The 11,193-nt window shown below is 44.1% G+C and overlaps 1 protein-coding gene and 1 long non-coding RNA gene across 2 annotated transcripts in view; one reads left to right on the top strand and one right to left on the bottom strand.

The window, feature by feature from the left end:
* Positions 1-11,193, bottom strand: part of LOC148111788 (uncharacterized) — a 37,447-nt gene that overhangs the window by 11,432 nt on the left and 14,822 nt on the right. The gene's annotated exons all lie outside the window — the stretch shown is intronic.
* Positions 7,668-11,193, top strand: part of ENG (endoglin) — a 40,493-nt gene continuing 36,967 nt past the window's right edge. The window contains exon 1 of the mRNA XM_060687013.2: positions 7,668-8,056. Coding sequence (XP_060542996.2) covers positions 7,996-8,056 — 61 coding nt within the window. The 5' untranslated portion in view covers positions 7,668-7,995. The remainder of the gene's footprint in view (positions 8,057-11,193) is intronic.

Genomic DNA, 11,193 nt, shown 5'->3' with positions numbered 1-11,193 from the left:
GCTCCTCCGATGGGACTACAGATCCCATCCTCCTCAATCCGTACTCCCCAAAACCTTAAGGGATCTTGAATCCCGGCAGGGAGGGGAAGAGGCTGGCTGGAGAGCGATGGGTGTTGTAGTCTGAAATCCTCTGCAGCACGTCCCACCTTGATAGGAATAATTTCTGAAGGAGCTTCTGAGGTTTTGAAACCACTTTTTGGATCTGCGGTGGTTAAACTTCTTGATAAATGTACTTTCCTTTAGAAGGAAGAGAATTAACCTGTTGACCTGCCGAGAGATAAGATCCTTCTGCACGCAGGCAAGTTTCTACCCGGCCAACTTTACAAGTGACAAATTCTTTAGTCCTTTCCTGCAGAAGTGGCAAAAAAGGCGCGATAAAACAAGCTTTTTCCTCTATTAAAGAGAGAAAAGGGGGTTTTGTACCTCTTCATTTGCCCGTTCCCTCCGGGTTTTTCAAGGAGCCACATGCCCCAAATCAGTAGTGAAATCCAAATTTTTTTTACTACCGGTTCTGTGCACATGACTTGGTGGGCTTGGTGGATGTGGCTCAGTGGGCGTGGCAGGGGAAGGATACTGCAAAATCCCCATTCCTTCCCCACTCCAGGGGGAAGGATATTGCAAAATCCCCATTCCCTCCCCACTCCTGGAGCCAGCCAGAGGTGGTATTTGCCGGTTCTCCGAACTGCTCAGGAATTTCCGCTACCGGTTCGCCAGAACCTGTCAGAACCTGCTGGATTTCACCCCTGCCCCAAACCTTGACAGACTAGATCTCTGGAGGCGATCTGCTTGGAAGGAAAAAATAAACACAGGATTTCTTCCAACCTCCAAGCTCCCCTCGGCATTATAAACCAATTCCAACCATTTCCCAGGAAGAAAATTCAAAAGCTTGCCACTTTAAAATTAAGAAATCCAGTCGGCGTGCAGACTTTCTCCCTGGAGTGAGAACAGAGTGTGTGCGTGCAAGGCTGTTTCCCCCCCCCTCCAGCCTTACACACAAACGCAAACATACACAAACACCCCCCCCCAAAGTCCTGGCTTTGTGTATCTTTGCGTGCCGAATTTCCTTAACCACGAAACATTGCTTAATCACAGGTTGCCTTTTCCCTTTAAACCCTCTGCACAATTTCTCCTTTCCTCCTCCTCCTCTTCTCCTTCTCCTTCTCCTCAATTCTTCTCCTCCTCTTCCTCCTTCTCCTCCTCCTCCTCCTTCTCAATTCTTCTCCTCCTCCTCCTCCTTCTTCTTCTTTTCCTCCTCCTCAATTCTTCTCCTTCTCCTCAATTCTTCTCCTTCTTTTCTTCTACTTCTCCTTCTCCTCCTTCTCAATTCTTCTTCTCCTTTTCCTCCTCCTCCTCCTCAATTCTTCTCCTCAATTCTTCTCCTTCTCCTCAATTTTTCTCCTTCTTTTCTTCTTCTCCTTCTCCTTCTCAATTCTTCTTCTCCTTCTTCTTTTCCTCCTCCCTCCTCAATTCTTCTCCTCAATTCTTCTTCTTCTTCTTCTTCTTCTTCTTCTTCTTCTTCTTCTTCTTCTTCTTCTTCTTCTTCTTCTTCTTCTTCTTCTTCCTCCTCCTCCTCCTCCTCCTCCTCCTCCTCCTCCTCCTCCTCCTCCCCTCCTCCTCCTAAATAAGGCTGTTTTAGGGAGGGTGAGAAAAAGAGAAAGGCGAAGGAAGGAACCGAAGAGGATTTTTCCAGTGTGTGTGTGTGTCTTGCTTCCTTATCTGTAATAACACTAGTGCCTCATTTTTCACCCTTCAAAAGCTGCTGTCTCTCCAGATTTTCGTTTAGGGTTGCCACACGTCACGAAGCCTTTCTAAAGATTTCTCTGCTGGCCGTCCGTTCCTTTCTCTCTCTCCTCTCTCTCTCTCTCTTTTTAATTTGGTCCAAATATTTACAAGAGGTGGGAAGGGGAGGCAGCAACCCCTTCCCCGCTCAAAGTCTTAAAAGACCCAGCCTACGGTCTGAATGTATTTGATCAGATGGTTATTAAAGAGCATTTAAACAAAAGTCTCGTGTGTGATAGAGTTGTGTTATTTCAAAATTAGGGGTGGGGGGAATTATTATTATTATTTTAAATAAATTGGAGGGTTAGCTTTGACATGTGGTTAGGGACTGTTTGAAGGAAGGCCCTTCAAAGGTTAGAAAAAGACCTAACTTCAAACAATTGCTGAATGAATGGTCCTAAGTTGAGGGCTACCTGTGTCACAATCTTGGGTAGTCACAGAGATATCCTCATTGAATAACAATAATGCTGGATGGATGGATGGATGGACGGACGGACGGACGGACGGACAGACAGATAGATGATGGATGGATGGATAGATAGATAGATGGTAGATCAATCGATCGATCGATCGATAGATAGATGATAGATAGATGATGGATGGATGGATGGATGGATGGATGGATGGATGGATAGATAGATAGATAGATAGATGATGGATGGATGGATAGATAGATAGATAGATGGATGGATGGATGGATGATTGGATGGATGGATGGATGGATAGATAGATAGATAGATAGATAGATAGATAGATGGATGGATGGATAGATAGATGATAGATAGATAGATGGTAGATCAATCGATCGATCGATCGATCGATAGATGATAGATAGATGATGGATGGATGGATGGATGGATGGATGGATGGATGGATAGATAGATAGATAGATAGATGATGGATGGATGGATGGATGGATGGATGGATGGATGATTGGATGGATGGATGGATGGATAGGTAGGTAGATAGATAGACAGACAGACAGATAAAAAAGCCTGACTACGTGGCTCAGGGCTAAGACACTGAGCTTGTCAATCAGAAAGGTCGGCAGTTCGGCGGTTCAAATCCCTAGTACAGGTCTCCTATGTGCACAGGGGGTTGGACTAGATGACCTCCAAGGTCCCTTCCAACTCTGTTACTGTTTACTAGATAGATGATAGATGATAAATAGATAGATAGATAGATAGATAGATAGATAGATAGATAGATAGATAGATGAGAGAGAGAAAGAGATGAGAGAGATGAGAGAAGAGAGATAGAATTGAAAGAGATATAGAGATATAGATATGGATGGATGGATGGATGGATAGATAGATAACAGAGAAATCATAGATGGATAGACAGACAGACAGACAGAATAGAGATGAGAGAGAGAAACACCATCAGAACATCGCTGGCACTACCCAAGGCCGGGATACATTTAGTTCTCGACTTACGACCAAGATTGTTCGCTGACTCAGACGTCTAGGGCATGGCAAGGTCCCTGCGTGTAAGGTGCAAGGAAGGGGGTGGGAGGGCTGCCCACGTACCAGAGAACCAGGCCATCCGGTCTACCCTTCCCCCACCGAAGCCCCCCCCCTCCCCCTTGAAGAGGTCAGCCACAAGCTGGCCTCGGGGAGACGACAGGGCGACCGGGGGGGGGCGAGGGGGGGGAAGGAAATCAAGTGGACAAAACAGTCTCAGATGTCCCGAATCATCAAATAATCGCCAAGGAGCCGCAGCGATAAACAGGAACGGAGGAGCCTGGCTGGGACCGAGAGATTCCTCCCCGCCGACATCTGAGACACGGCACGTGGCTGGAATGTCGGGGCAGGAGGATGTGACACCCCCCCCCCATTTCCTCACACGCGTGCATCCTTTGCCCCCCCTCCCCTCCCCCGCCCCGCCCTGCCCCATTCCACAAGGATGCCTCTCTGTCTGGACCGAAGCATCTCTTGGGGTCAGGAGAAGGAGAAGCAATTGGCCGTTTAAGAGACAGCCCAAATTGGGGAGTTCGCGGCTCCGATTCTTTCTCCAGCCTTCAAAGTTTTCTGCCCGGTTCCCGGCGCCGAATGGCAACTTTCTCATCCATTACAGGTGGTCCCCGACTTACAACGGTCGTTTAACGACCGTTCGAAGTCACAACGGTGCTTACGATTGGTCCCCCCCCCCACGCTTTACGACCGTAATAGCAGGATCTAAATTCAGGGGCTTGGCAACTGACTCGTACTTATGACGGTTGCAGTGTCCCGGGATCGTGTGTGATTCCCCCTTTCGAGCAGAATCAAGAGGGAAGCCGGATTCATTGAACAACTTGTTACTCATTGAACAACTGCAGTGACTCACTTAACAACTGTGGCAAGAAAGGTCATAAAATGGGGATAGATAGATAGAGGGAGGGAAGGAGGGAGGGAGAGATGGAAAACTAATTAAAGAGAGAAGCAACCTGGAATTAAGGAGAAACCTCCTAACAGTGAGGGCAATTAACCAGTGGAACAGCTTGCCACCAGAAGTCGTGGGTGCTTCATCACTGGAGGTTTTTTTAAGAAGAGGCTGGACAGTCACTTGTCTGAAATGATATAGGTTCTCCTGCTTGAGGAGGGGACTGGACTAGAAGACCTCCAAGGTCCCTTCCAGCTCTATTCTATTCAGATAGATTATCTATCTACCTACCTATCTACCTACCTACCTACCTCTTAAATACATCCACATCTCTCTCTCTCTGTTTTTCTATCTTATCTATCCATCCCTTTCTATCGATTGATCGATCTTTCGATCTATCTATTAAATATATTCACAACTATCTATCTATTATCTATCTATCTATCTATCTATCTATCTATTTTTCTATCTATCCATCGCTATCTATCTATCTATCTATCTATCTATCTATCTATCTATCTATTTATCTATCTCTTAAATACATCCACAACTATCTATATTTCTACCTACCTCCCTACCTACCTCTTAAATATATCCACAACTATCTATCTATCTATCTATCCATCCATCCATCTCTTCTATCTATCCATCCATCTAGCCATCTCTTCTATCTATCCATCTCTTCTATCTATCTATCTATCTATCTATCTATCTATCTATCTCTTAAATACATCTCTATCATCTATCTATGTATTTTTCTATCTATCCATCTCTATCTATCTATCTTTCTTTTTCTATCCATCCCTCTATCTATCTATCTACCTTTCTATCTCTTAAATACATCCACAACTATTTTTCTACCTACCTACCTCTTATATACCCACAACTATCTATCATCTATCTATCTATCTATCTATCTATCTATCTATCTATCTATCCACCCACCCACCCACCCACCCATCCATCCATCCATCCATCCATCCATCCATCCATCCATCCATCTATCTATCTATCTATCTATCTATCTATCTATCTATCTATCTATCATCTATCTATCTCTTAAATACATCTCTATCTATCATCTATGTATTTTTCCATCTATCCATCCCTATCTATCTATCTATCTATCTATCTATCTATCTTTCTATTTTTCTATCCATCCATATCTATCTATCTATGAAAGAAAGAGAGAGAGAGAGAGAGAGATGCAGGTAGGTAGGTAGATAAAGGATAGATAGATAGATAGATAGATAGATAGATAGATAGATAGATAGATAGATAGACGATAGCCAGACAGAAAGACTGACAGATGATAGAGGACAGTTATAGATGATAGATGATATAATTGATGGATAGATAATACATTAGAGAGACATATGTAGAGGAAATAGAGATAGACAGATGGTATAACACAGACAGACAGAGAAGATACCGTATATAGATATATAGATGATAGATTATCAATATATGAGACAGGGAGAGAGATTAAACTTGCTAAGGTCGAAAAAAGTTGCCATAGAGGGGACCCTGTCCAAAGTGAACCCACTCGGGACTCGCTCTGAATCGTTCGAGCCCCTGGTGCCAAAGCAGTCTATCTTTCTCCCAGCCTGCCCTCCTGGCATCCTTCAGCGCCATCTCCTTCCTTCCACCCTCCCTGCTTCTTTTCCTCTCCGCTGGCCGCGGAGGAAAGCGGGAGGAAATTGGAGTTTTGCAAACCCCATCGCGTCAAAGAAATCCAAGAACTCCAAATACCGGGAGGAATTTTTTTCTCTCTGTGTGTTGTTTTTCTGGAAAAACAACAACAAGGAGGTATCCAGGAAATTCTTGCAGGGGGGGGGAGTGGGCAAGGAGGGTTAACCGGTCCGTACATGGGAGAGGATTTGGATTTTTGAGGATTGTTTGCCGAGCTCCAGGAAGGGACGGAAAAAATGCAAAGGAATGTTTTTTGGGCCGCCTGTTTTCCAGTTTTTTGCTCCCAAAGCGACGGCAAATGGAGCGTAATTCTCCTATTTTTAATGGCAGCAAAGGAAAAAGAGCGTTTCCTTTTGACTTCCGCTGAAAAAGGAATTCCCCCCCCAAGTCCTGTCAATAGAGGTAGTCCTTGACTTACGACGGTTCGTTTTAGCGACGCTAAAAGGTCCTAAAACAGGGCAAAACTGACTTGTCCCGCTTAGCAATGCAAATGTTGAGCTCACATAAGTCAAGGGCTACCTGTACACGAAGAGACCGGGAAGAAGTTCCATATTCTTAGCATCGTTGAGGGGGAACCCAGAGGTCATTTAGTCCAACCGGGTGGAATTTTCCAAACAGTGGCCAAAGGAATGTTGGACGGCTTACAGATGGTGATCATTTCCTGTTTGAACAGGGCCAGAAAACTCAGATATATTACTTCTGGCAGGAGACTGTTTTTTGTCCGAAAGCTCCTAATTGCCATAATCCGATTTTAAAATCCATTTTAAAATTAAATTAAAATTAAAATCCTGTTCGTTTTAAAAGAGCCATCAGCAGCATTTGGAGATGTTCTTATTTCTAATCTTTCCAACCCACTCCTTGGTCCAGCTTTTAAATAAAACAGGAGCCTGCGGGTGAATTAATCCTATACCATAACACACAGACCCTCCAAAAATTGTAGAACATACTATAAAATAGTGGCTGACACAGAATGAAGTGGCTAGATCTCATGAAGTTCAGGACAGGAGATGGTGAAAATGGGAGCTGAAAGGAGGCTGCCCTAGTGCATGAACAGTATAAGCCAAAACACCAGTCAAAAAAAAGCTCTAGAACCTTCCCACTGTAAAATAGGGGCTAACACGAAATGAAGCGGCTAGACCTCATGAAGTTCAGATTCGAATTTGTGAGAATGGGGGGCAGGAGAAAGAATCCTCTTTAAGAGTAAAGACTGAAAGCGTTTGCTGCTACGTCCCTTCAGCTTTGACTTCTCGTCCGTTCCCCCCCCCGTGCAAAATTCCTAGATCATTTTTAGTAAACTTTCACATTAATCTCAGCCGCCAAAAAAATTACATTAAACTAAATTAAAAAAAGATTGCACGAAATGAGGAAAGAGAGGCCGCCTAAGGGTGCAAAACAAATATATATAAATTCTTGCCTAAAAAACAGACCCCCCCCCCGTTTCAGTTTTCATCCTACACTGTCCTGCCCAGGAGAGACCCCCCTTAAAAAATGAGTTTTAAAACACCCCCCAAAACAGAATAAACTTTGTCCCTAAAAACTTCCCCCGTGACCTCCGAAAGGAGAAGTTGAGTCGTTCCCCTGTCGAAAATCACGTCTTTAATTCTCCGTCGGAGATTTTTCACTGTCAAGCAGGAATTTTTTTTTTCTTTTTCTTTTTGGCATCCTTTGAAGCTGCTTTTTTTTTAAAAAATTCCTCTTTAAAAAAAAAAAGAGAGAGAGAGAGCTAAAGAAAAGAGGAGGGGAAAAAAAACTGCATTTCCTTTCTCTTGCTTTGGCAGCAAAAATCTTGGCAGAGGGAGCTGATTTCCTGCCCCGGCATATCATTAGAGCCGAGCGAAGTCCCAGCTTGAGCATTTCGACATTTGAGAGCTCGGAGGACGAGAAGGAGGTTCTCTGCCTGCCTTTGTCCAAAACCTGTTGAACTTCGGTCTGGTTGCTTCGTGTCCTCGCTCGCTGGGCTCCATCACCCTTGAGCCTTTCCTGAAAAGGGACCGAGACTGGAGTGGAGAACAGCCGAACTGAACCGTCTGTGCGTCCCTCGTCCCGTTGCACAACGACCAAGCCAGGCGAGATCCAGTTTCTCCAGCCCTTTGCCCCTGGACACGGGCTAAGGGGGGTCCAAGTGGAGAAGGGACACGCACTGACCGTTCAAATCACGGGGAGATGGATTTGTGGTACTTCGCCGTGCTGCTTCTCATCTCTGGCCCTGCAGCCATGACGACCAGTAAGTACCGTTCTCGCTCGAGTCTCCCGTCGGAAAAGGGAGATGCTACAATTGGGGGTATTTTTGGGGGGGGTGAGTGGTCCAAGGAGAGCCCGTCCTCCTCTCCAAATTCGGGAGAGGAATCTCGGGATTGAGGTCAATCGATGAGACCAACAAGAAGGGTTGTAGGATCTCCTAAAATGGATCCAGAAGCAGTTACTGAATGAACAGAGTTGGAAGTGACCTTGTAGTAGGTCATCTAGTCCAACCCCTACCCAAGCAGGAGACCCTACACCATTTCTGACAGATGGCAGTCCAGTCTCTTCTTGAAAGCTTCCAGGGATGAAGCTCCCACAACTTTTGAAGGCAACTTCTGTTCCATGGGTTGATTTGCTCTCACGGTCAGAAAATTCCTCCTTATTTCTAGGTTGAATCTCTCCTTGTTCAGTTTCCATCCATTATTCCTTCTGGCCTTCAGGTGCTTTGGAAAATAGTTTGACCCTCTTCCTCCTCTCTGGGGCAGCCCCTCAAATATTGGAAGACTGCTATCATGTCTCCCCTGGTCCTTCTCTTAACTAGACTAGCCATGCTCAGTTCCTGCAACCGTTGATCGTATGTTTTAGCCTCCAGTCCCTTAATCATCTTTGTTGCTCTTCTCTGCACTCTTTCTAGAGTCTCAACCTCTTTTTTTAAAGTGTGTTTAGGGGATGTTTAGGGGAAGACCTGGCAATCTTGACTCTGTCAAAGGTGAGGAGATGGAAGGAGACATCTGGATGGGGGTGATGGGCTTGTAATCTCTTTGGGGAAGGAGGTCGATCTGGGCTTCTTCACCAATTCTGGGGTTTGTCTTCAAGAAGGGTGAACTGTGGTGAAAGGAGTTAAAAGACTCTCTTTCGGTTTCTCTCCGATCCAGAGATGAGATCTGAGGGAAGTCCTAGTCCATCTTAAGTTCCTTCAAGTCGTTTCCTGTCTTCTCAGCTTCAGCAGGCTTGGCTCCAGAAAAGAATCTCAAAATATCTTCCCCTGCTTGGAAGTGTTGAGCTAGAGTAGGTGGATGGTGGAAGACACCAAGACAGAATTTGGTTCACAGGTACAACCTTGCTTTGAGTTGAGATTAGTTGCTCAACGTTGGCAACCTCGAGCCAGGTGAACTTCAATCAATCAGGAGAGAGATGGAAGGGACCTTCAAGGTCATCTACTCCAACCCTCCTGCTGAAGCAGCAGACCCTATTTCAGACAAATGGCTGTCAAGTCTCTTCTTAAAAACTTCCATTGATGGAGCATCCACAACTTCTGTTCCACTGGTTAATTCTTCTCACTGTTAGGAAGTTTCTCCTTAATTCCAGGTTGCCTCTCTCCTTGGTTAGTTTCCATCCATCGTTTCTTGTCTTGCCTTCTGATGCTTTGGAAAATAAACTGAGCCCCTCTTCTTGGTGGCAGCCCTTCAAATATTGGAATATTGCTATCATGTCCCCCGTAGTCCTTCTTTTCTTCTTGGCCATACCCAAGTCCTGCAACCATCCTTTAGTCTCTTTAATCCTCTTAGTTGCTCTTCTCTGCACTTTTTCCAAAGTCTGAGCATCGTTTTTTGTAATGTGGATGCAGGATTCCAGGTGTGGTCTTACTAATGCTGGCTGGGGGATTCCGGGAGTTGAAGTCCACTCGGTTTAAAGTTGAGAAGGTTGAGGAACCCCAATTGAATTGATGGTTGAGAAACCCCAGTTGAAGTAATCGTATAACAGAGCTTGGAAGGGACCTTGGAGGTCTTCTAGTCCAGCCCCTTGCTCGAGCAGGAGATCCTATACCATTTCAGACAGGTGACTGCCCAGTCTCTTCTTAAAAGCCTCCTGTGATGAAGCCCCCACAACGTCTGAAGGCACTTGAGTTTCACCTCTTGATGAAGAAGTTCTGGATGGACACCAGTTGAAATCATGGTCTCCAGCTCCCCAGCTCTGCTCTGCGTAGAAAAATCCGTTCCAGTTTCTTTTACAATTATTCCGCGATCCAAAAACTAAGGAATGTTCATAGCTAATACCAGCGAAAGTGTACACACACTCACTCACAAATAAGCCTAAAATATTACGTTCAACCAGTTGGTTCTACCATGCTATGTTTGTTTAAGTTCGCGTCGAGTGACAAGGCGCAAAGCTTCTGTGGGGCCCCAGATCTCATTTTCCGAATAAATGCCTCCCCCTTGGATCTTCCTTTTTGGACACCCAAGCGGTGGGCAGCTATAAGAAGGAGCGACAAATGAAGCATCACAATTCGGTTTGCTAAAAGCACAACACAACTAACCTGCCCCATGAGTTCAGTTTCTCTTCCTTTCTCAATGAAATCAATCCAAAATCAAATTCTCTGGTTTTTCTCAAAAAAGGGTGCCTTTTTTTCAGCTAGCGGGCCTAAGGAACTCTGCACGTGCTCTGAAGCGCTCTTGTTTTTGGCCTTTCTGGATTAATGGTGTCAAATTATTCCTGCTTTGTTGGCTACGAGTTGTATTTATGTCACTGCGGTTTATTTTATAACATTTATTCCATGTTTAACCCTCGTTTCTAGTCAAGACAGCCAAGCTTTCAAATTTCCCCCGATTAAAATGGATTAAAAATGTTTTCAATTTATTATTATACAGTCTTAGACCAGAACAAATAAAAGCACTCGGTGTATATACACTTAAAACTTCTAGTATAAAATAATAAATAACAACTAAAATCTGTAATAAAATCCAGTGTTAATTATACACAATCTGACTAATTAAAAATGAATTCTAAAATTTGTAGTACTGTACATTGTATGTATTACGAAGTCAATTCCCTATGTGGATAACTGACTTCGTAATACATCTAATAATCAGGCATTAATAAATCATCATACTTATCTTTATATGATGATTTATTAATGCCTGATTATTAGATGATCCCTCCATGATTAAAGGCAATCTATCTTTAAATACAAGCCAAATTCCATCTTGATCCAATCATCCTTCATTTGATTATCTCTAAGCCTCGTTAATTATTCCTTTATATCCAGAAAGAAATATTGCAATCTATTAAGGGATGTGTTCCCGTGTGATATCAAGTGATTTCTACATGCTGGTTTTACGCGATACAATTTTTTTAAAAAAAGGATTGTTTTAAGCAGTCAAACTGGTTTCTCGTTGGTGA

This window comes from Pantherophis guttatus, chromosome 16, assembly GCF_059756535.1.
Source record: "Pantherophis guttatus breed Tessera chromosome 16, ASM5975653v1, whole genome shotgun sequence".
Lineage (NCBI taxonomy): Eukaryota > Metazoa > Chordata > Lepidosauria > Squamata > Colubridae > Pantherophis > Pantherophis guttatus.
The sequence above is the reverse complement of the archived record's forward strand: the minus strand, read 5'-3'. Positions and strand labels throughout refer to the sequence as shown.